At 34.1% G+C, this 26,755-nt stretch overlaps 2 protein-coding genes across 3 annotated transcripts; both read right to left on the reverse strand.

Moving 5' to 3' along the window:
• Positions 1-1,938: 1,938 nt before the first annotated feature.
• Positions 1,939-12,751, reverse strand: LOC148275307 (uncharacterized). Its single transcript, XM_088235876.1, has 3 exons — positions 12,657-12,751; positions 9,458-9,766; positions 1,939-4,658 (listed from the first exon to the last, which is right to left on the reverse strand). Exons 2-3 carry the CDS (start codon positions 9,723-9,725, stop codon positions 3,349-3,351), a joined length of 1,578 nt encoding a protein of 525 aa, XP_088092002.1. The 5' UTR covers positions 9,726-9,766; positions 12,657-12,751; the 3' UTR covers positions 1,939-3,348.
• Positions 12,752-17,825: 5,074 nt separating this feature from the next.
• LOC148275308 (uncharacterized) lies at positions 17,826-26,412 on the reverse strand. Of its 2 annotated transcripts, none has more exons than XM_088235880.1 (3): positions 26,245-26,412; positions 22,288-22,587; positions 17,826-20,257 (listed from the first exon to the last, which is right to left on the reverse strand). In XM_088235880.1, the coding sequence occupies exons 2-3, from the start codon at positions 22,544-22,546 to the stop codon at positions 19,026-19,028; spliced, it is 1,491 nt and encodes a 496-aa protein (XP_088092006.1). In that variant the 5' UTR covers positions 22,547-22,587; positions 26,245-26,412; the 3' UTR covers positions 17,826-19,025. The 2 variants fall into 2 exon arrangements, with proteins under 2 accessions (XP_088092006.1, XP_088092007.1); XM_088235881.1 differs by having other exon boundaries at positions 26,241-26,412.
• Positions 26,413-26,755: the final 343 nt, after the last annotated feature.

The following is a 26,755-nucleotide window of genomic DNA, read 5'->3' on the forward strand; positions in this document are numbered from 1 at the left end:
GCCTATCGTTCAAGTTACTAGTTAACCAGTTTAGAAATCTCATAAAGATAGTAAAACAGATGGAAAAAATATAAAAACCACATTTATTTTTTAAAAGGGTAACTTTCTAGCTATATGGGACAGAAACAAACGAGATTATTTTTTTGCATCTAGCCGCTCGTTTTTTATAATCTGACAGTTATGTCGAAAAAAAAATTGACTTCAAAATTTACTCATTTCTCTCTAATATATTTATAGACTTTTAAGAAAAAAAGTGCGAACCTCAGAACGATTAAAGCTTTTGTTAAATCATAATTAAAGGAAAAATTAAACCGATGTACTTACATCAAAACTTGATGGGGGGGGTATCGGTAGTATACTTTTATCTTCAACTATGACGTCATACTGAAGATATGTCGTTTTAGAACGTAGATATGTGTACCGTGACGTATGCTTTCTCTTGTTTAATATCGATATACCTACCCTAAACTTGAAGGTGGGAGGTCGATAGTATATCTTTATAATCTCTAGAGGGAATTTATCTTCAACTATACCGTCAAGGTGAAGGTATGACGTCTTTTCTATTCATCATTATCAAGGCCCTGATATTAAATTCGTTATTTAGGTAATTTTTAATAATTTAGTAATTAAGGTAAAGACTAGGATTATTGGTGTGTGTACCTACTTAAATTAATTATTACTTTAAATAAACAAGATTCGTTTATTTTTCTTAAGCTATAAACCAGATTTTGACAGCCCTAAGGCCTATAAATTCCTTGTGTGAAAACAAATAGAGTTCGGCGGGTAAATTTGCCTAATTGTTTTTAGACGAATATTTTATTAGTTGGCCATTGAAAATATGCTCAAACGTCGATTTTGCCCTTGAATTAATAATTCAATAAAGTAGTTCTTAGACAAGAACGTCATATGAGCTACAGTTCAACAAATAGTGGTTGCGGGCAAACATGGAGGTAATTTTGCCCGCCATCATAAATTAAATTGCCTGCAATATGACTGAATTTACAATTGTAACCCAATTCAATGATTACCAAGGTAATTTCAAAGTAAAGCACAACATACATTTTTTTGGAGAAAATTATTATAATTGCAAAAAACGAGGGAAATTTGGACGGTTTCGCGGTATATAGTTCGTATTGAGGTTGCTATACTATTGAAGCAAATTCCAATTGACAACGAACATGAGCAAGAGCAAAATCTTGATATATGTAATAACTGCGTAAACATGAAGTCTGAAAGCTGCATAAAATACCTGGGAGTAATCATTGACTGTCAACTTAAATGGACTAATCATCTTAAAGTAATTGTTAATAAACTAAGATATTTAACCTATGTGTTCAAAAGACTAAGTATTTACGCCCAGGTAAATACGATTAAAATGGTATATTATGCACTTGTACAGTCATCGCTTTCCCATGGAATAATTGGATGGGGGTAACTTACAACAATCATATTAAACCATTAGAAACTGTTCAAAAATTCATATTAAAAATAATGCTTCGCGAAAATCGCACTTTTCCCTCTTTCAAATTGTTCCAAGAAGCTAAACTTCTAGACCTAAGACAAATATATTGTTTTCAATGTTTAAAATAAATATTTAAGAACCGAAATTTCTTTACAAGTAATTCAAATAGATCGAGTCAAAGAAGGAATCGTGTGTTAGAAATAGCACATTGTAAAACGAGGCTCGCACAGAGACATGCATATTTTATAGGCCCAAAAATTTTTAATTCTTTTTTTACTGATAATATTTCATTGATTATAAACTTTCAAAATTTTCCTTATTTTAAAAAACATGCACTATCCTGGATTCAAACTTAAGATACGAACTCTTTTTTCTATGATTTATTTTGTTGCCCTTAAATAATAAGGAATATTTTGGTGTTTTTTTAATATTAGGTATTTATTTCCTTTTTTAATAACTATAAAAAAAATACTATATTATCTTTTACAGAATATATTATTTTTTCTTTCTTATGTTACACAAAAATATTATAACTGTCCATTATTTATTATACTAGCAAAAAATCATTAACATTTTCTTGTATACCCACGAACAGGCCATGCCTTTGTGGGATTTTTTTATTTACTTTTTTCACTATTTATATGTATTTCATTGTTATGTAATTATGCTTTATTTTTTTAAAACTCTGTTTAATCATTTATATTTATTGTAAAAAAAATAAAAAAATAATAATGTGGAGATGCGGATGACTTTGAAATGCGTAGTGTAAACCCAAAAAGTTTAAAAGCTTTTTCGACTATCGAGTTTACGTGCTCTTGAAATGCGAGTTTCCTATCCATTAATACACGCAAATCTTTGCTTTAGTTGAGCGGCTGAAGGGTCTCCCAGATAAATAATAGTCGTAAACAAAGTATTTTTTCTCCCTAGTGTTTGACATGACTTGACATGTATCAATATTTAGAAATAGCCGATTCTATAGTCCTTAAAATGTAACATGATTAGAATGACAGTTGTCAGAAAAAGTGACGACATAACTTTGTAGTAACGTCAAAGGAGTGATTTATATTGACACACGAAAAATCATTTGTATCTGGCGTGTTAATTTATTTTTTTAATACAATGCTTGACACATAAATCAACATTAATGTATAAAATCAGCTTTAAAAGTAAAAGAAAACAAAAATAAACCTAATTACTAACGACATTCTTACAAGGTTACATCATTTTGCAAAAACGTTAGAGATGGAAAAATTTATCAATGTAAATTGATCAAATAAAAAAATAATTCATTTGAGGTTGTTCATGAAAAAGTATAAATGTCTCATTTTTTGGTGAATAATTTTGTTAAACACACTATAATTGGCTTTTTTTGCGTTTTTTATATAAATTTTCGGAAACAGAGTTTCATGATTGCATGAAATAACTGATAAAATCGATTTGATCAGTGATTAGTAATTTATTTATTTAAATCTTAAAGTAGGGCACACATATCATACATATTGTTATGTGTGTTCTAATAATAACATAGCAAATATATTTAATTTCCCATCACTAATGAAATTAGTTTGACAGCTGTCATTCTAATCACGCTATATTTTAAGGACTAGGTATAGTTACAGTACCTAGCAACAGATTCTGTCATAGTCAGCTTGCAGTTCTTTACGATTCTTGATTGAGGATACAACTTTAAAAAGATTTTTGTCCTCAGCATATAAAAGGATCTAGAATTCATGTTTCAACATTTCTTTAACCAGGGTGTCATAATATATATTTTTAACTTCCTTATATAACCCCTCTTTTCCACTTGCTGACAAGCCCCTCATATAAGGCTTCGTGGGTTATTCTGTTAAAAAAAAAGACATTTAATATTAAATTTCAACGAAACCTCATTCAGAATTCAGTTTTTTACCAGTATGTTGAAACATGTGCCGATATAATTCACACTTCTTTGAAAATGTATAATTACATACTGAGCATGCGAACGGTTTCTGACCAGTATGTTTCAACATGTGAAATAACAGCGTTCTTTTTCGTAGTGCTGAATAATTACATTCCGAGCATGCGAACGGTTTCTCGCCAGTGTGCTTAAACATGTGACTCATAATACTGTTTTTCTGTAATGCCGTATAATTACATTCCGAGCATGCGAACGGTTTCTCGCCAGTATGTTTAAACATGTGACTTATAAGTTCACTTTTCCGTAATGCTGAAAAATTACATTCCGAACATGCGAACGGTTTCTCGCCAGTATGTTTAAACATGTGACTTATAAGACAGCTTTTCTGAAATGCTGTATAATTACATTCTGAGCATTCGAACGGTTTCTTGCCAGTATGATGAAAAACGTGTCTTATTAGATCACTTTTCCGTGATGCTGAAAAATTACATTCCGAGCATGCGAACGGCTTTTCGCCAGTATGTATCAAAGTGTGAATTTTAAGAGTGGCCTTCCATGATGTTGAAAAATTACATTCCAAGCAGGCGAACGGTTTCTCGTCAGTATGTTTAAGCATGTGACTTGTAAGACCGTTTTTTCGTAATGATGTATAACTACATACTGAGCAAGCGAACCGCTTCTCGCCAGTATGTTTTAACATGTGATTTAAAAGATTTCTTTTCTGTAATGCTGTGTAATTACACTGAGAGCACTTAAACGGTTTTTCACCAGAATGTTCAAACATGTGACTTATGAGACGGTATTTCTTTAATGTTGCAAAATTACATACTGAGCATGCGAACGGCTTTTCGCCAGCATGTATCAACATGTGACATTTAATATAAGTCTTCGATGACGTTGCAAAATTACATTCCGAGCATGTGAACGGTTTCTCGCCAGTATGTTTAAACATGTGACTCATGAGATTATTTTTCTGTGATGCTGTATAGTTACATTCTGAGCATGCGAATGGTTTCTCGCCCGTATGTTTAAGCATGTGCCGATTTAAATCACATTTCCGTAAAAAATTATGATTACATTCCGAGCATGCGAACGGTTTCACGCCAGTGTGTCTCAATTTGTGAACTTTCAAACAATCCTTTATGGGAGTTATGTAATTACATTCCGAGCATCTGAATGTTTTCTTGTCGTTATTACAATGTTCTTTCCTACGTGTTTTGTATTCGCATTTTGGTTGTGATTCTGCACTTTGAGATGGTAGATTTATACTCTCCACAGTTAATGTTGTTGACTTGGTGTCTGAAAAGAAAAATTTACAGTATTAACCTGGCGTTCCTCGCACTTAACATCAGCCTTTATGTAACAGATCGTACCTAGGGCTAGAAGGAAACTGTGTTTACTGATTAAGCGAGTCTACGCTAGAATGAAATTGGATAATTACCTATAAATAACTATGACTTGTTTTAATTTATGTTAGATTGTGAGTTTGAGTCTTTTGTCTAATGAATAAAATGCAATTTCGATTCACAGGCGTTCATTTCGTAAATCAGTCAAAAAATAAGCAATAAATGTTTGTCAGCAATGCAGTAAGTACTGTTGGCAAGTACAGATGTGGCGGTCATGGGTGGTAGTCGGTACTCGGCACAGTGGCCATAGAAAGTTTGTAGTACTCACCCCTATCGGCTACTGATTACAATAGGAAATGCCCAACTACACGCACTACTATTTACAACAATATTTTTCCATGAATTTATTCCTAAACAAAAATTACACGCTGGGGTGGAATTGTAAATCCTCCCTTCGACTACACTTTGCTTCATATATAGCCACACAGATGAGTAAACGTCAAATAATGTATAAAACTGTTTAAAAAGGGGGAAAAAACTAATACGGTTTGGTCAATTCGACCTTATTAAGTGTTTTGGGTAATGTTCAAGGTCGCAATAATGTTCTAAATGAAAATCATCATATTTAAATTTATTTCAACAGAGGGGGAAAAAATGGTGAATGTTACACAGTGTGTAAAGTGGCCACTTAAATCAGCCAATGACAGGTCATAAGCCCTGTGAATGTCTAGACTTCCATATTTCCTTCTCAAAAATGTTTTCCCTCTCTGTTGAAATGATTTTAAATATGAACAACTCTCTAGGGAGGAAATCCAGCCAGTCTGCAAGCATTTGGACATAGTCAAACATTGTTGAAAATTATCATGTTTGGTTGCACGCGTTCGTATTAATTTGAAGTTTAATAATCAGTATGGCCATACATGAAGCAAAGATATCATGCCTAGCCTTCGTACAGGTTGGGCGTGGTATATAGTTCCTTTCGTCATCTCTGGCTTAAAATTCAAAAACACATTCTAAATTATTTAAAAAAAAAAACATTACATTAGGGTTTATAAGTTGTCAATGCGTGGATATATTTGAAACAAAAGGTAAAATAAGGAAACTATTTATTTTCTAGCATTGCGTTTGACCATTTATTTTTATGGACGCTTTCTTCTAAACAAAAATATGTGAAAAATAGTAATATTCGAAGTTAATTTCAAGACTGATTCCATAAGACCATAAAAATTCATTCGGCCCCATGGTGTAGTTGTCAGCGCGTTTGCCTACCATGCAAGAGATCTCGGGTTCGATTTCTAACACGATTGACATGAAATATAGATTTTAAAAGGTGTTTTTACACTAGTCCTTGGACTGGCTCCTGAACCGTAAGACTAATCATGTTATATTCATGTTACAAAGATGATCAAGATTTGCTGCGATTAGTGAACCGATGCAGTGCCCTATGCACCATTGGGTGCAGAAAGGGAATGATGATAGAATATATAGCATAGTAAAAATGTATAAATTTATAAAAGTTTAAGAGTTTTATCACGTCGGGGTCACCATTTCGTAGAGGTGTTTTATTATACTAGATAGTAGCTATTTGTTAGTTCACGTAAAACATATATTTTAAATATAATATTATGATTGAATGGATTTGATGGATTTAACGGAATAACCTCAAAGAATAAATAAATGAAAAAATTTAAGTTACTTACAATTTTTGGTTTATTACACACGAACATACAGAGATTAAACAGATAATACTTTAAAGTGAATTTAAATACTGGTGAAGATAGAGAAGGGCGAGTGACGTGTTACGCGCCCTTATATAGGTCCATTGGGCACTGCGGCCATAGACAACAACACATCCTCGTCTTTCACTCTCTGCTCCCCACACATTAATTCATTTGTGACACAGAGGTGGCAAAATTTAACTATCTAGGACACTACGCGTCATAATAAGTTAAAATAACAGTGCTAACATATCGAGAACAGTGTTACTTAAAGTAATAATACGTTTATTTATAAGTGCATAACAAACAAGATGGTAAAAATATAATACCTTATTCCAGCAGGGTTTCAGTTTCAATTTGACCAAAATTTAAAAAATACATTGAAAGCATCCACCGCATACCCGAATCCGTTTTAAATACTAAATGTCTTTCTTCGGATTTACTCATACAAGCAAGCATTTTTTTTTCATTACGAATTGATTATATTTCATCCTTTACTAACTAAATTCAGTAAGGAAAAGCGCAAACAAATATTTACATTTACAACTTTCAATATCCCTTTCACCATCGATCTAAAACCACCCTTGTCCTCTACAAGGTAGAGACAAAGAGAAGTATAAATAAAATAAATAAATAAATTCTTCACCCATTTCAAACCCCCTTATGTCGACAGTGATAGGAAACGTTAGTTACTACTCTCTGGAGCACCAAAACGCCCCCAGGTGACAGTCAAGGCCAGTCACCGGCAGCGCACCCAAAAGCAGCAGACTTACCCAAAGATTACTGGTTGCAAACCAACTTTTGCCACCACTCATACCTACTCAAACTGTTATTTTTGAAGAATTTAACCTCATCAAACGAAAGCAATAAAAGAGACGTATATTCCGTGCATAGGGAAGTCCTCAGCAAAAGATGTCCACTGACAGGGGCACCCGCAATCAAAAACCTCAGTCCCCAGACACGTCCAGTGACTCCTGTTTCGTAAAGGATTAATTACCCCCACCTTTCCTTAGATCAGGACAAAGACGGCACAGAGATGAGTTCCGCACCTCGACCAGCATGGATCCATTCCTCCCGTATATGTGCAATCTACTGGTGCAGTAGGCCCGGGGGTTATCTCGGTCAAGATCGAGGGGCCCCCAACAGGTTCCACTTTTGAACCCACCCCTCCACAAACGCAGAAAATGCTCTCAAGTTGATCCTATTCGCCACTAGATCGGTACACTCAACAGGTCTCGGCACATTGCCCAGACTACAAACCATCATGTGCCTCTCCGTGTCCAGGAGTGGGCAGCCCCACAGAATATGGGACGCTGTTTGACGGAGTTCACCACAAGCACACGTTGCACAATGCGCTAGACCCAAATCAAAAAGTTTTGCGCCAAACTCGCCGTGTCCTGATAGCGTTTGAACCATGTTGTGGTTCAAGCAACTCGAACCTAACTTTGTTCTCATCGAGATGTCTGGGAAGTATGTCCACCTTCCCGTGATCGCAGCGTCCCATCTACTCTGCCAGACCTCCATCGTCCTCCTCTTGATTCGTTGAATCAAGGGTGTTAGTCTTTCTCCCTCTCGTAACTGTAAAGTTGTGTCAAAATAATCCACCACCTCCCCCCTTTTTAGTAATTTCACCGCCGATGACTTCATCACCTCGAGATCTGCGGGAAGTTCTCCAGCTAAAGCAGGCAGGGCGGCAGTGGATACGATTCTGTAAGGCACCCGTGTAAAAAATACAATCACAAATTTTAAGCAGGATTGTTGCGTCCTTAATTATGTATGTACATTCTACTCTAAAGTTGCGTCTCAAAATGGACACGAAGCCGATGAAACAAAGGCATCATCTCTTGGTGCACATTTGCATCGTATCTACCAGAAAGTAACAGAAAAGGTGTGGCTAACATGTTAGCGGTTACCATGCAGAGGGTGGCGTACATGGGACTACACAACCTATCACTACATAGGTCGTTGCTTTATTTTTGTGAACAATACAATATGAAAACAGAGCAAGATTTATTTAGTTGTTTGCTAATAACTTGTTATCATTAAAACTTGACTAGCTTTTTTAAAAAATAAATCATTGTCAGGTTTTAATGCCATTCGTCAATTCGTTTTGTAGCTGCAAGACGTTCGCTTGGCGTAAATATCATAAGCCATCAGATAATTTCATACTTAAAAATAGGGTTTGGCATTTCAACAGTCTGTGTGCTCTGTAGTTGCAGGATTTGGTGTAATCCAGCGTTTATTTGAAACGACCTAAAATAATTATATTTTTTTTAATGTAAATGGGGGCTGGGCTTCATACCATCCACGCGCTCGGTAGCTGCAAGACATGCTGTAATCTAGCTCCTATCTGTTATCTGTTGTTGTATTCATTCATATTTTTTTCCGTTATAAACTATGAATAATAATAAAAATAATATGACCTCACTGGGTTACCCGTGCCGAGGACACTTAACAATATACTTTAAAAAATATATCTTTAAAATTGAAAATAAACTAAGACATAATAAAAAAGAGACAATACGTTCAAACAGTTTTAAATACTACGTATTTATGTTTATAATTCATTTATGCACATCTATATTATTTATTATACAAAACGCACAATGGAAGAACGAAAACATAACATAAGCTATACCATCCATTTTACTTCTACCAGCTCCACTATCCATTTTTTATAGCCTCTTTGAAATTTTTCTCGTTACTAATTGTTTTAATGCATAGTGGAAGTAGGTTATAGATTTTAATTGAATCCCTAAATCTCAAAATCCCTATATATTACATTATAATTTGAAATAAGGAATTAGAATCCCAACCGTCCATGCGCCATGTGGCTGAAAGACGTGAGGGGTATTTATTGTACAGCGCTTTTGAGGTGATTTTCACAAAAATGGCGCTATATAATCCACAGTAATAATGGTAATCAAGTACAGTCGCATGAAATGAATATAAAAAACAAATTAACCTCTCGCTAGGGGATAGAGAAGATTTAAAATGGCGCCCCTGAAGGGTGAAGTGAAAACGTATTACTCACTAGAGTCTCCTTCAGTGTTGTGTGAGGCTTCCAAACACTCTCGTTTGATATCGGGATAGTCAATGTCGATTTCCGTGAAGATCAGTATATCACTCTCTATAATCTGTTTTTGTCCAGTACTGGTCCCCGGTTCAGCCTTCACGGCAGCAACACCTGGCTCCTCGCTTCTGCAGGGCCACGGCGCTACTTCCCCAGTATGGAGAATATCTCCTCCCACATCGCCAGTCTCCGGTTCAGCCTTCACACTCACTGGGGCGGTCTGTTCCATAGTAGAATGCAAACACCTCGCTATATCCGAAGATCAAACACCTAAAAATATAAACTGCGTTACATTCTACTGAATGCCCTCTGCATGAGATGTGTTAATCAAATCCCAACACAAATTTACGGGGTCATAACTGGAAATTTCGTCTTTAATCCCAAGGAAAAATTTATTTCCAGCAGGGTAGCTTCAGACTGGAATAAATTGTCAAGCCAAGTTCTACATTCCATTTTGGTCAACCATTTGGATGCTTTTTAAAGAAAAAAAAACTTGATATCCGAGATATAGGAGCATCAGCAAAGGTTACCTGCCTATAACGAAGAGTAATAATGAAATAATACAGAATATTAATAATGGCTTGGGTATAGTGAATTAATTATTGATCACGGATGTCATTATTTAACAATACAGCGGGGTAAACATACTACATTATTACAATATTTGAGTTTGTCCAAATGTTTGTAGACAAAATACTGGATTTCACCTCCCCGGGAGTTATTAAGATTAACAAATTCACCGGGGATTTATTTATTTATTTTACGGACTTATGCAGTCCATTCTAACAATGGTAAATACAATTTCTTATAATAAATACAGGCACTAATAAAATAAAATACAATTTAATCAAATTAAAGCTAGGACAAAAAATATAAATTACTGCCTCAAGACAAGATTCGGTCTATCTTAGTGAATTTTTAAATCTATAAAGACATACACCAAAAAAGGCCAGATCTTGTCTCGAGCTTACAATACGACACAATCGGGACATTGGTGCATGCAAGCCATAGTTTGTGCTGTGTTGATCAAGGAACAACACATTATTATTTCGCAACCGGCGAATTGAAACATTGAATGTCACTTGTTCCAGGGATGAAGAACACCTTAAAGAAGGGAATATGGAAGTCTAGGCATTTACAGGGCTTATGACCTGTCAATGGCTGGTTTAAGTGGCCACATTACACCCTATGTAACGTTTACCATTTTGCCTATGTTTGAACATCCATATTTCTTCAATTCTTTCATTTTTTTTATTTTAGTGAAGTTAAAAAGAAAATTGATTTCAGGCGTTGCCTAGTATGTATAATAATTCAGTCAGAGGAATCTCTTCACAACAATAAAGGTTTCAGCTTTTTGACTTCACTAAAATCAACAAATGGTAGAATTGATGAAATATGGGTGTTAAAACATTGGCAAAATGGTGAATATTACACAGTGTGTAAAGTGGCTACTTATCAGTCATTGACATAAGCCCTGTAAATGCTTAGACTTCTATATTCCCTTCTTTAATGTATTCTTCAACCCAGTTGTACTTTGATAAACAAAGTATTTTTTTTTAAAATTTAAATTATTTGTTGACAATTCTTGATGGAATTCCATTGTAATAATGTAATAATTTATATTTACATACAAATTATAATTTTAAAATACTTGGTACACTTCCGCTTATTTGTTTGACCAATTAGCGCTTTCAGACAGTCTGAAGATGCCCATTAGAAGGTGAAAGCGCTAATTGGTCAAAAAATAAGTAGAAGTGTACCAAGTATTTCAAAATTATAACTAATTTGTTCGACTCCCGACATGGTTGATATGAAATATTTATTTAAACGGGTGTTTTCACACTAAAATATTTCTGTCCCTGGACTGGTACCTGAAGCGTAAAACTGATCATCTTACCTTCATGAAACAAAAATGATCAAGATACGCTGCGTTTTGGTGTACCAATGCAGTGCCCTATGCACCATTAGGTGCGGTAAGGGAATGATGATGATGATGAAATATAAGTTATTACGACATTATATTTCATATGATGATTCACAAATTCATATATCAAATGCCATTTTATTATTATTTGTCATAAATGGAACATCCAATGAAAATTCTGTAGAATTCTGCTAGTTAACGTAGGGTTGGAGCTCCTACTCCAGTTGGACATGGATAGAAAAAGCGAGGTTGATTTGGATGGTATTTATAACATAGGGAATAAGATAAGGAACTTCGTTTCTATACGAATTTTGCATAAAAATGGTTATTTTCTCTAATATAAACAAAAAAAAGAATTGCTTGGAAAAAAAATATTAACTCTTCCTTCCCGGTGGTGTGTACACATTGCATCAAATAACTTAAATATCTCCATAAATGTAATAAATGATGGGTTGAGATTTTCGGTATTTCTTCGTTAGACATTTACGAATAATATATATATTTTTTTTGATTAAATAATTTATGCTTATTGGGAACATAAAAAGCGTTTTATCAAAAGTAGGAAATATCACCAATACAATAAAAAGTTTACCAATGTGTCGCATGTTGCGTTCGTAGTAAAAGAGTAATCCTAATATATAATTATCTCGCACACTCTATACGTCTCACTCTCGATAAAACGGGTATATTTGGGAGCGAGAGAGACAATTTTTAAGCGTCACACGCGCGAACAGCAAAGTTTCTTGTACTTCACACAGACGCCCGTTAGCTGCATTAGGAGCTTTCCGGCTTTCGTTGGGGGCGATTTTTTTTAGCGCGCTGAGAGCATAAATTAATGTTTTTTCATGTTTTTAGCAATTAGATTAAACATATATCATCACTTTTGACTTCAACTACAAATAATTTAAGCAATTGCCGATGAATATTACACTTTTACGATGTAAAATCGTAAAATGTCGTGACTACACAGAACCGTAATACGCGTATGTTTTTAGGACAGTACCTAAGGGAAAGGTTAATAGGTCAACAATTGCTGATACTTGACATTCTTACTTAAGAAGCCATAAAACCAAAAAGAAGAAGATGTATGATCTATAATAGACGACTGATTGTCTACGGTTAAAGCAAGCAACTGTCATTTTTCATTGTGAGAGGTGCTGGCATATAAAATGTACCCTTAAACAATGCCAATTTTCTTTTTTCAAATCTCAAATGTATAAAAAGTCAGACACTTACACGAATCAACGCGAGCGAGCGCAATGTCTCATCGTTATACGAGTGCAGCTGTGAACGCACGCCCTTTTACGTGCGTCACTCGCGGCCATTTCGAGATTGCACATAGACAATATGTACGATGAAAGGTCATGTTTATATAGTTCTTACCTGGGCCGCGATTATGAACGGGTATCTTAATCGGTATATACTGAGACGGTATTTTTTTTTTTTTTTTTTTTAAATTTATTTGGAAGTTCAACAAGAATACATACAATACATACATTTTTTAAGTGAGCATAACTAACGTTCTTTACATGTATTCTCAATTATAGAACTTCAACATCTTTCATAAATTATATAAAATAAGAGTGTAAATTCAATTTAAGTAATGGTAAAGATTAAGTTTAGTGAAAGGTAAAAATAAAGAAAGATTTTTTTTTTTTTATAGAAAAGAAAAGAGAAATTAAAAACATATAAGATATAATAAAAAAGACTAAAATTAATTTACATACACAAAACTAAGGATTAGGCATTTGATCTAAGATACATAGTAATGTTTTTTTTATAACTATTTGCTCTATCATGATAAATGTCAATGTTAACTTTTTTTTCCATTTTGTTATAGAGTCTTAACATACTTGCAAGAGGGTTAAAATGTGCCATATTGTTTGTAAAAATTGGAAGGTAAAATGTATTAGGTGATCTAAGGCGCCTACGGGGAACGTACAATGACACACTTTGAACACAAAACACTGAATCAACATTATTGTGAATTATATTATACAAGTACATCATATCTATAATTTGTCTCCTAGTTTCTAACTTTTCAATTTTAAAATACTCCAAGCGCTCTTCATAACATTGAAGTATTCTGCCCATGTTACACTTAAACGACAAAGAACGAAGAAATTTTTTCTGTACAGTTTCAATTATATTTTTATAAATCACATAATGAGGTGACCAAACAATACTTCCAAATTCCAACTTGCTACGTACAAGAGAATTATACAAACAAATTATTGATGCTGCATTACTAAATGGCTTGGATATTCTGTGTATGAAGCCCAGCATTTGTAAAGATTTCTCTTTAACAATATTGAAATGATTGGAAAAAGTTAAACGTGAGTCAAATGTGATTCCAAGATCTCGGATTGTGCTTACTGAGTTGAGGTCAATATTATTAATGCTATAAGTAAAACAGTTTTGAGTTCTTTTTCTTGTAAACGTTATTTGATAGCATTTTTTAACATTAAGGTGCATATCATTCAGTTTACACCATTCACTTAAGGAATCAAGATCTTTTTGAAGCATTGCGTGATCATCTGTTGATTCAATTTTACGAAATATTTTCAAGTCATCAGCATAGAAAAGATAATTACACTCTAACAGGGAGCCAAGATCGTTTATAAAAATTAAAAATAATAATGGTCCAAGATTAGAGCCCTGCGGCACACCAGATGTTACAGTTAAAGGTGATGATTCAAATTTATTTATGCATACAATTTGGGTTCTGTTTTTCAAATAAGATATCATCCAATTTAGAAGATCGCCATGTATACCGATTGCTTCCAACTTTTGTATCAATATATGGTGGTTAACTTTATCAAAGGCCTTCTGGAAATCTGTATACACAGAATCCACCTGACATTTTTTATTAAATGATGAACAAATATAGTCACAATATTCCAGAAGGTTAGAATTAATAGATCTTTTAGGAAGAAAACCGTGTTGTTTGGGACAAATTAATGGCTTAACATGTTCCAGAACAACTTTATAGATTAACGATTCAAAAACTTTGGCAAAACATGAAAGAATACAAATAGGTCTGTAATTTGTGACAGACGATTTATCCCCAGATTTATGGATGGGGGTCACATTAGCAATCTTCCACAGATCAGGAAAAATACATTCATTAAGAGATTTATTAAATATCATGTACAATGGTTTGCTTAATTCATTACTGCAGTTTTTTAAAAACCTACTTGGTATCTGGTCAGGCCCTGGACCCTTATTAATATCCAAATTTTTTAGAGAAATTTTGATTACATCTTCGTTAATTTTTAAATCAGATAGGTTAAATTGGTAGTATCTATCATTTGATACTTTGGATGTATTTGATACATTCTGATCAATGTTTGATTTACTGAAAACAGAGGCAAAATAATTCGAGAACATTTCAGCTACGGCAATTCCATCACTGGCGCGTTCATTTTCATATATCATAACTTTTGGAATACAGTTAGTAGCACGCTGTGTTTTAGAAAATGACCAGAATACCTTCATATTGTCTACTAAGCCTTCCTCAACAGATTTAATATAAGTTCTATAGCATTTCTTTTGCAAAGCTTTGGATCTTTTTCTTAGGATGGAGAATGCCTCATAATCCAGTGGATTATTGTATTTTTTCGCCCTCGTCCGCATTTTATGTTTTTCTTTTAAAACCTTAATTAATGGTTTACTAAACCATTGTGGATAATTACAATTTGATTTACTATTTTTAAATGGGGCATGTCTATTTATTATTTCCCATAAAATGTTGTAGAAAATCAAGACCATATCATTTGTATTATGTTCTCCAAACTTCATCTTCCAGTCTTCAGATGATATGTCTTGACGGCAGAGTTCGTAATTACATTTTTTAAAGTTGTATTTGAAAGTTTCGCAATTTTCATTCAATAATTGAGTATTCTCAATTTCAAATGAAATTTCGATTGCTGGATGATGCTGATCAATTGCTACAAGACCGTCGACTGGAAAAACTTTTAAATTATTTTTATCAGAGAAAACTAGATCCAATATTCGACCATTATGATTGCATTGATAATTAAATTGATAAACGTTACATTACGTTACCTGAAGCATCTGATACCCATTTAATTTCAGGTATGTTAAAATCGCCCAGAATGATGCATTGTGAATTTGATTTACGTTGAAGACATCTGTACTGAAGTATGAACTAATATCAATATTTATGTACGAAAGTGTGTATATTTGTAAGTAAATTCAAAGTATCTTCGTTGATAACCAATAATTGAACATGTTTCAAAAAAAAATTGTAAATATATTCTATTTTTCATACAGAAAACTTAATTTGACTTTGTAGATAAAATTGAATATAAATATTTACTTCCATCATAATACGTGCCCCGGTTCTTTTTTACCCCTAAGATAGTGATTTATTTGATGATTAAATTTTTGTTATTTGCTTCATATAATGGCCACAATAATAATTAAAAGTCAAACAAATACGAATACTTCCCCAGGACCTCGATTTTGATGAGAAGATAAAGACGTCATACCTTCGCCTTGACGGTAAAGTAGAAGATAAATTTCCTCTAGCGATTGTAAAGATATACTACCGACCCCCCACATTTAAGTTTTGGGTAGGTTCATCGACATGAAACAAGGGGAAGCGTACGTCACGGTACATGGCAGCCTCCGTGGTGCAGGGGTCAAGACGCTTGACTCACGCACGGAAGGTTCCGGGTTCGATTCCCGGTGAGAACACAAAAATTAAAAATGTGATTTTTCTCAAGTCTGGTTGTTCTGTAATGTAATTGGGCCTCCTGGCCTGTTGTGGTGCAAAAAAATGAAATGAAAAAAAAAATACATATATCTACGCTTTAAAATGTCATAGCTTCAGTATGACGTCATAGTTGAAAATAAAAGTCTCACGACTGACTACAAAGGTATAGTACCGATCCCCCCACCATCAAGTTTTGATGTAAGTACATCGGTTTATACCGACGGGTCTAGAAACCCTCGATACGTTTATCTACGCAAAAAATAATTTAGTTATTTTAGAGAACTTTTTAAATGTACACTGACATTAACATTGACACTGTAAATAATGACCTAAGGAACGCGGACTAAATGTTTGCGGTCATTCCATTGGTTTGTTTCCATCATATGATGTCGATATGTCAAGTAGGTAGAACATACCGAGGTAAGATAAAGATAGTACAGAAGTTAAGTATACCGTCTCGATATATACAGATGAAGATAGCGTTCATAATCGAGGCACTGGACGAAGGACTCGTCAAGTATCTCCGTTAAGTTGCAACAATTCGCAAAAAGTATACTCATATAATGCTTTTCCGAATGGACTCTATGAACTCGGCAATAACTACTCCGAAATCGCTCATATTTTTTACATAAAGAATAGTTAATATAAATCAACTCTCAACAATGTTTGAGTATGTCCAAATGCTTGCAGACTGGCTGAATTTCCTCCCTAGGGAGTTATTCATATTAAAATTTATTTCAACAGAGAGGGAAAACATTTTTGAGAAGGGAATATGGAAGTCTAGGCATTTACGAGGCTTATCACCTGTCATTGGCTGGTTTAAGTGGCCACTTGACACACTGTGTAACATTGTTGAATTATCTACCTGGTAAAAGAAGAAGTATGAAAATTGAAAAATTGTTTTCAGGCGTTGCCTAGTAGGTGATTTGGTTCAGCCGGATGAATCTCACAATTAACGGGTCACACAAAACAACATCATCATTCCATTTTTTTGCAAACGCATTCTCCTCAAATGCAACTCACCCCGGTAGATCGATGAGTAAAAAATTTGCGCTCCTAACTTCTTTTTTACATAATCGATTGGAGATTTTAATATCTACACGAACACGCACAGCGCAAAGATCTATATTTCTCTGAAAACCGCACGTAAATCGGTTAAGCCGTTTAGGAGGAGTATGGTGACGTCACACGTAGAGAGGAATTATATATACAACGATTGTATCTTTTAAATTTCTGTTGGCCTTCCAATTAAATAAAATAAAATAATGATTTCCATGTTTACTTTTGTATGGGTATTAAATATTGTATACTTCATTTTTGAATGATTTAATTTTTATTACAACTTTTTTTTAAAACAGTTTTTTTTTTTAAACTTTTTTTATTATTTGACTTATATTTTGTAACATTTAAAAAAATCCTATTCTACTTAACATAATAAATTTTATATGCACACATTGATTAAAATTTTTATAATCTATATCCATTGAATTAAGAATGATCCAAGAGCGTAGGATCATATTTGAATATATCGGACTTTGTTCAATAATTTACCCACTGTGCCTCACTTTCGCCGCGCGCATTCGTGATGCCGCCGCGTAATGTTGCACGGTGGAAAAAAAATATATAATTACAACACAAATGTAAGATAAAAAAAGCAATCTGTAAGTTTCTCTAAAATTTTATTGTGCACGCGGAAATATAATTGACACAACAGAGTAGATAAGTAAAGGGTCATTTAATAAGAGTACTTGCATTAATGAACTTTGAACTTAAAATAAATTTTATTTTACATATAACAGATATTTTTGTATCATGTTAAATAATATTTGATGTATTAAAGATAATGTCGGTCAAATGTCCACCAGTTGTTTGATCCGAGGTCCAATTTACATTAGTCCTCTCATTAGATGAGCAAAGTAGGGTAAAAATTTACTACCCTGGCAACACTAACGAAATGTTCATTTTGTTTCTTCGGCAATTTGACAGATGGAAAAATAATTCAATTTTAAAGTAATGCATTCGTTTGCTAATTACACATGAAATGTGATTGCATCCCGTTTCTTTAAGATCCCAGCAGTATTTCTACACTTTAAAAGGACACAACGCGGCATAGTTGAATTCAAATCAGGAGTTGCGTACTGAGCGACGTCTACAAAGAAACTAATGGGTCAAAAAGTAAACCTATTAATTTATGAGTAGTTTAGTCGCCTTCTGTTGGATGTGCGTTTGCAGTTTCTGGACTATTTCTTATTCTATGTCTATATCTTTAAGCACGTTCTATATATGAAACTGCTGTGTTTTAATATTTATGTATTTTTTAATCTTTTTTACGTTCTATGAAATATGTGTTTTTGTAAAGGCACAGTGTGCCGTGTAAATAAATAAATAAGTAGTTTACGGGCTTTTTCGACTGTTGAATTTACGAGATGTTGAAATGCAAGTTCCCAATCCATTAATACACGCAAATCTTTTGCCGTAATTGAGCGGGTTTTCCAGATAATTAATATTCGAAGACAATGCATTTTTTCTTCCCAGTGATCGATATGACAAGTCATTTAATAATATTCAGAAATAGCTGAATCTCCTTACAGTAGCATCAGATTCTGTCTAAGTCAGCTTGCAGTTCTACACAATGCTTGAGGACACCACTTCAAAAAGTTTTTTGTCATAGGCTTATAATAGGAATCTAGAGCTTTTTGTATCAACATATCAACAGCCAGGGTGTTGCGGAATACTTTCATAACTTTCTTGGATATCCCCTCTTTTCTACTGCTGATAAGCCCCTAATATAAAGGCTTCGTGGATTATTCCGTTAAAAAATAAAAAAGACTTTCGATATGATTTTTCTTTGATGCTGTATAACTTCATTCAGAGCATCCGAACTGTTTCTCGCCAGCATGTTTAATCATGTGGATTTTAAGAGCACCTTTCTGTGATGCCGCATAATTACATTCCGAGCAAGCGAACCGTTTCTCGCCAGTATGTTTAAACATGTGTTTTTTAATATGACCTTTCTCTGATGCTGTATAGCTACATTTTGTGCATGCGAACGGTTTCTCGCCGGTATGTTTAAGCATGTGTCGATTTAAATCAGACTTTCGTGAAAACGTGTAATTGCACACTGAGCATGCGAACGGTTTCTCACCAGTATGTTTAAACATGTGTTTTGACATATAATATTTATTTGATGCAGTATAACTGCATTCTGAGCATGCGAACGGTTTCTCGCCAGTATGTTTAAGCATGTGGATTATAAGAGCACTTTTCTGTGATGCTGCATAGTCACATTCAGAGCATGCGAACGGTTTTTCGCCAGTATGTTTAAACATGTGGATTATAAGGGCACTTTTCTGTGATACTGCATAATTACATTCAGAGCATGCGAACCGTTTCTCGCCAGTATGTATCAAAGTGTGGTGTTTAAGAACAGCTTTCCATGAGGTTGAAAAATTACATTCCGAGCAAGCAAACCGGTTCTCGCCAGTATGTTCAAGCATGTGTTTTGTAATACGACTTTTCTTTGATGCTGTATAACTACATTCTGAGCATGCGAACGGTTTTACGCCAGTATGTTTAAACATGTGCTGTTTTAGATCGTACTTGATTGAACACGTATAATTACATAGTGAGCATGCAAACGGTTTCTCGTCAGTATGTTTAAACATGTGGATTTTAAGAGAACTTATCTGTGATGCTGCATAATTACATTCAGAGCATGCGAACCGTTTCTCGCCAGTATGTTTAAACATGTGATTCGTAATATGATATTTATTTGATGCAGTATAACTACATATTGAGCATGCGAATGGTTTCTCGCCAGTATGTGTAAGCATGTGCCGATTTAAATCACACTTTCGTGAAAATGCATAATTACATTCCAAGCATGGGAACGGTTTCTCGCCAGTGTGTCTCAACTTATGCTGTTTTAAACAATTCTTTGTGGGAGTCATGTAATCACATTCAGAGCATCTGAATACTTCCTTGCTGGCATTACAACCTTTCTTCTTACGTGTTTTGTAGTCACATTTTGGTTCTGGCTCTGCACTTTGAGACGGTAGATTTATACTCTCCACAGTTAATGTTGCCAACTTGGTGTCTGAAAAGAAAAAAATATAGTATTAACCTGATGTTCCTCGCATTGAACATCGGTCTTTATGTAACAGATCCAAGCTAGGGCTAGTAGGAAACTGTGTGTTGGGGCCAAAACTAAATTGAGCAATATTTCGTTTATTATTTTGTAAAGAACGCATTGAAATCACTAACAACTTCGTTCCGAAGATTTGGCGGGTTAAAATAATACTTTACAAAGAATGCTTTATTGGTTAATTTTGTATACCGACTGGCAATTTCGGATGTTATTGTTCTGCTTTGCAACATGTTAATTTCTTTAAGTGTCGTATATCGTGAATTATTGTTTTATGCCCTTTTAAATGTTGTCTACCGAAGTTGAGATATTCATTTTACTGTGTATACTTTGTACCCTTGTATTTTTTTAATATAATATTTTAAAGAACCGGACATTTGTCCCATGCTTAAGTATTAAGATCCTAGTTCAATTTATTTTTTTGTCCTAGGATGTCACATATAATTTAATTTATCGAGGAAGAGAAATCTTGCAATTGTTTGTAAAGGTCTCAGATATATTTTGTTTGGCACTAAAATATCAGTATTTTTTTGTAGAATGCAATCGAAATAGGTTTTGGAAAGCTTGTGAGAGAGCAACAAGTTTAAGTCTTCATCTTGGAGTCTGCAAGTGCGCTCGTAGAGTTGCTGACGGAAGGTCAGACCGTAGCAGGCGAGGAGTGTACGCATCCTCGAGTGTTACGTGTATTTGATTTGTGTGTTTAATGAATATGTACCGGCTCAACCTTTTCAGACAGTTTTCAATTGTGATTTATGTGACATTGTGGAATTTAGAAAATAAATAATATTTTGAAGAAACTGTGTCTTTTTCCTCATTCGCATGTCACCCGAGATTGGCGAGACCGTCGAAGCGAGAACCCTGCACCAGTTGGCGTGACACTGTGTTTATTGATTAAGTGAATCTACGCTAGAATTGTTGGCATTGGATAGTTGCCTATAAATAACTATGACTTGTTTCAGCATTTAGGTTTGACGTGAGTTTGGCTATTTTGCTTAATTGGTAAAATGCATTTCCGATTCACCAGCATTTATTACGCAAATCAGTTAAAAATTGAGCAATTAATGTTGACCAGCACTGAAGTAAGTACTGTTGGCAATGTACAGATGTCGGTACTCGGCACTGTGGCTATAGTAAGTTTGTAGTACTGACTCCTCTCGGATACTGACCACAATAGGAATTGCCCAACCATACACATTAGTTTTGACAACAATATCGTTCCATGTTTTATTCCAAAACAAAAATCACTCCCTGGGGTGGTTTTGTGAATCTTCCCAACGTAATGGAAAGTGGAAACATGTACATGATTAAATAATAGCGACATTAAAGAAATTATAATTGAATTGAGTTGTGGTCCCGTGGCTAGTGTTGGGGAATCACGGATCAGTGATACCCTAACTTGATTCCCATTACTTTAAATATTTTTGAACGTAAAACATTTAATAAAATAAATAAAACAACTTTGTTTTTAACCACTAATTTTTATTTTTCACCGACCGGTTTCAAAGCAAACTAGCTTTTTTGTCTAGGTTTAGTAGTGAAAAATAAAAATTAGTGGTTAAAAACAAAGTTGTTTTATTTATTTTATTATAATGAATAACCACAATGTTAGTGCTTCAAATATAAACTTTATATTACAAAACATTTATTTTAATAAACATCTGGAAAACAAGGTTAATAGTATAAATCTATGCAATATCTCGCAGCAGTCTCCTGCAATGGCCTCTTTCTTTGGACAAAATCCAAACTTGTGCACTCTTTCTGAAAACGGCTTTCATTTTGAAGAACTTAATATGTGTATCCAGGACACTCTTGGGGCTACAAAAGAGAAATTTCTCCGAGAAAAAGTCGTACGTGTTTTTGGAATTAAATAATTCAAATTACTGGAAAAAGCACAAATGTACCACTCTCTAGGGGGGTAGAGAAGATTCAGAATGGCACCCTTGAATGGTAAAGAAGAATACAGTATTACTCAAGGGAGTCACCTTCAGTGTTACGAGAGAATTCCAAACATTCTCGTTTGACATCGGGATAGTTAATGTCAATTTCCGTGAAGCTCAGTTTATCACTCTCTATAATGTATTGTTGTCCAGCACTGGTCCCCGGTTCAGCCTTCACGGCAGCAACACCTGGCTCCTCGCTTCTGCAGGGCCACGGCGCTCCTTCCCCAGTATGGAGAATATCTCCTCCCACATCGCCAGTCTCCGGTTCAGCCTTCACACTCACTGGGGCGGTCTGTTCCATAGTAGAATGCAAACACCTCGCTATATCCGAAGATCAAACACCTAAGAAAATAAACGATACATCCAGAATACAAATAATGGCTTGGGTATAGTTAACTAATTATTGAACACGAGTGACATTGTTTAAAAATACAGCGGGGTTTACAAAGGACATAATAAAAAATGTTCTTAACCCGCCCGTTTCTGTGATGTAACCGGCGTTGCAAATTGCTCTTAATTCATTAATATCTCGTCAACTTTTAGGCAACAGAAAAAAGTTAAATCATATTTTTAGGTTCATTTGGTAATTTTAAATGAAATATTTTGTACATAGAGATGTAATCTAATTAGATTACTGAGCAAGACACACATATAATTTTAATAAGATGAAAAGAGACAGTAATTATCAATCGATCGTTCCATGAGCTTCGTATATCTAATACGAAATCAGTTGACCTCGGAACTTTATACCAATGAACCGAAAGTCGCCGCTCTTTACTAAAAAAAAAGTGTGCTGTGTCTCCGAATTGTAAGTAATATGTTTTTTGTATGGTTAATTTTTTTGATTTCTGTAATTGGTAGTGATTTTATGAGTTAAGAACTAAAAAAAATTGTAATTTTCGGAATAATGTTACTCGAAATTAAATATTAATATTCAACATTTAATGAAGTGCATTCAAACAGTCGTGCAAAGAAGGAAAATGTAAGTACTTAAAATATAATATTTTGAGTTCGTCCAAATTTTTGTAGACAAGGACTGGATTCAACTCCCTGGGGAGCTGTTAATATTGACATTTTACAACAGAGATTAAGAACATTTTAGATAAGGTAATATAGACGTCTAGGCATCTACAGGGCTTATAACCTGTCATTGGCTGGTTTCAGTGGCCACTTTACACACTGTGTAACATTCACCATTCTGCTCACATTTTTCCTATACAAAATGAATAGTTATGATGATTAAAACATTTAAGTTTGTAAGTGAAAATTCTTGATGGAAGTTCATTGTAATTTATTATATAAATAAAACACGAGTGATACTTTAGTCCACAAATTTGGAATATCCAGTGACCGGTTTCATCGCTTTCGCGACATCTTCGAGACTGGTATCTTTATTAAAAAGTTAAATGTATTTATACAGAACAGAGGTAAGGATACATAATTCAAAGTTATATGTAAGTAAATTAAATAAAGTTATTTTTATCTTAAGGATCATTATCGACAAATTTTCTATGGGTTAACTAATGAATGGATATAACTCATTAAAATAACATTATAAACCCACTATACACCTTCACCATAGTTTTTGCACAAAAATATAAAACCAACAGACGTGTGTTTGAATAAGCACATGCACTGATTAGGACAAATATGCACTCATTAAATTATGAAAGTATTCTCTTGTTTGATAATTAATTAAATTTAATTTAATTGGTGTCCTGACGAAGAGAAGGGCACGTCTCGAGAAATAGTTTAAAAAAGTAGAGGGGATGCAGGGAGGGGGTAAGCTTAATAGGTTTAATAGGGTGACCATTACAGTGGAACATCGTTTAAAGGACTATATTGGATGTTTGTTTGATTATTATTGATCAAAGGAACATATTTTTTTTTAACTTTCCTAATGTAATATTTCCATATTATTTACATTCAACCCTTTATTATTTGTATGCAAGATTCTAACTCCTGTATTTTTAACATATTACAACAGAGATGAAGAACATTTAAGAGAAGGTAATATAGAAGTCCAGGCATCTACAGGGCTTATGACCTGTCAATGGCTGGTTTAAGTGGCCACTTTACACACTGTGTAACATTCACCATTCTGTTTATATTTGAACATCTATATTCCTTCAATTCTTTCAGCTGTTGATGTTTGTGTATTCCTGTATTTTTATTAAAGTCACGATTTAAATTGATTAGGTGATTTGCGAATTCAGAGAAATTATTATTGTGAAGACACCTCATATGTTCTTTAAAACGAATATCAAAATTTCTTGATGTTCTTCCAACGTAAACTGAAGGACAAGAATTGCATTTTAATTTTTGTCTTTATTATTAAGCAATAATTTACCAATATTGTTATTCGTATAAAAAGCAGGTTTGATATTATTTGGTTAAAATATGAATACATTTGTGGATGTAGTATTTATATAAAGAATTTTTCTCCATTTATTATCATCATTAGTATTAATATAATTACTGTTGACAGAATGTAAAATTTGTTTGATCGATTTTTCTCTGGTTTTCTATTTAAAAGGGGATTTACAAAATTATTGGTATTTCGATTATGAAGAGCAGTTTTTTATTTATTTAATTCAATTCATTCTAACTAACTAACTAACTAACTAACCATCACGCCATTTCCCCAGAGGGGTAGGCAGAGAGGATAGAACGCCACACCACTCTGTCCTGGCACACTTCCTTTGCTTCCTTCACATTCATACATCTTCTCATGCACGCACGTCGATTATTCCGACTTTTCACATGACCACTTTCAAGAATTTGTTGTACTTGATCATGCCATGTCTTTCTCGGCCTTCCTCGACTTCTACAACCAGACACATTCGCATCATAAATCTTTTTAGCCGTTCTTTCATCATTCATTCGCTCCACATGACCGAACCATCGCAAAAGACCTTTCTTAATTTTGTCGATAGTTCTTAACTCAGCCTTGCATTCTGCTCTAATTTCGACATTAGAATATCACATCTCAAACAAGAGAATACTTTCATCATTTAATCAGTGCATGTGCTTATTAAAACACATGTCGCGTTGGTTTTATATTTTTGTGCAACAACTATGGTGAAGGTGTAAAGTGGTTTTTGCATGTTGGTTTGCATGTTGGTTTAATTGGTGTCCTGACAAAGAGACGGGTACGGCTCGAAACCGGTAGACACGGAAAAGTCGGTATGTGGTTATATACAAATATTTAATAACATTAATTGAAATGTTAAACAATAAAGTTAATGCTTTAAATATTAATAATAACGGACATGATATTTATTGATGATAATAAATATATTCTACCACAGTATTGAAAATTCACAAATTAAATGGCATGGTACTATTATTAGTCATAAATATAATATCCAAAGAAAAATCTGTAGAATTTTGCTGCATAAGATAGGGTTCTTCATTTTTTTCATTTTCATTTTATGTTTGCACCACATTAGGCCAGGAGGCCCAATTACAGTGGTGAATTACATCACAGAACACCCAGGCTTGAGAAAAATCGCATTTTTAATTTTTGTGTTCTCACCGGGAATCGAACCCGGAACCTTCCGAGCGGGAGTCAAGCGTCTTGACCACTATACCACGGAGGCCGCTGTTGAAGCTCCTACCCCAGTTGGACACAGAAGAAGCGATGTTGATTTAGATGGTATTTATTACATAGTGAATAAAATAAGCAATTTCGTTTCTGTATGCGTTTTGGGTAAGAATTGTTATTTTCCAAGTATTGTTTTTTCGATTATTAAAAGATTTGACAAAAAACAAATTACATAGGTCAACAATCGCGGATACTTCATATTCTCACTTAAGAAGCCATAAAACGAGAAAAAGAAGAAGACGAACAATTTATAAATGACGGATGATTGTCTACGGCCAAAGCAAGCTACTGTAATTTTTCATCGGAAGCGGTGCTCACAGATGAAATGCACCCTGAAACACTGTAAAAAAATATATTAAGAACTACAAAATGTATAAAAGTCACGCACTTACATGAATCAACGCGAGTGGGCGCAATGTATCACCATTAAACAAGTTTACCTGTGCACACACGCCCTTCCACGTACCACACGCGCGGCCATTTTGAGGAGGCTCATAGACAGTATAGAATAGGGATGGTCGTGTTTAAAATAGTTTTATAGTACTTACCCGGTCAATTAAAATTTAACAATTATTGCTAGAATAATAACTGTATATAGGATACTGCCTCATCTAGGCATAACCTCTGCAATCGGGATTATTGAGAAAAGCTCGTTGTTTGTATATTCGGAATCAGCGCAACGAGATCTTTAATAATAATCCGTTCTTATTTATTTATGATATTTATGTTTTTTTATAAAAATTTCTTGATTAAATAAAATTATCAAATAAGCATCTTCGTTTACATTGACTTTTTTATTGTTTTGACCAACGAGCGCTTTCGCCTAAGCAGGTATTTTTAAAACTAGTAAATTGTGTATGTAGGTCTAGGTAGTGGATTAATAAAAACAAAAATCAACGAACA

The sequence above is a fragment of the Micrasema longulum genome, unplaced genomic scaffold (genome assembly GCF_059751315.1).
Source record: "Micrasema longulum isolate JH-2025_06_02 unplaced genomic scaffold, ASM5975131v1 h1tg001462l, whole genome shotgun sequence".
Lineage (NCBI taxonomy): Eukaryota > Metazoa > Arthropoda > Insecta > Trichoptera > Brachycentridae > Micrasema > Micrasema longulum.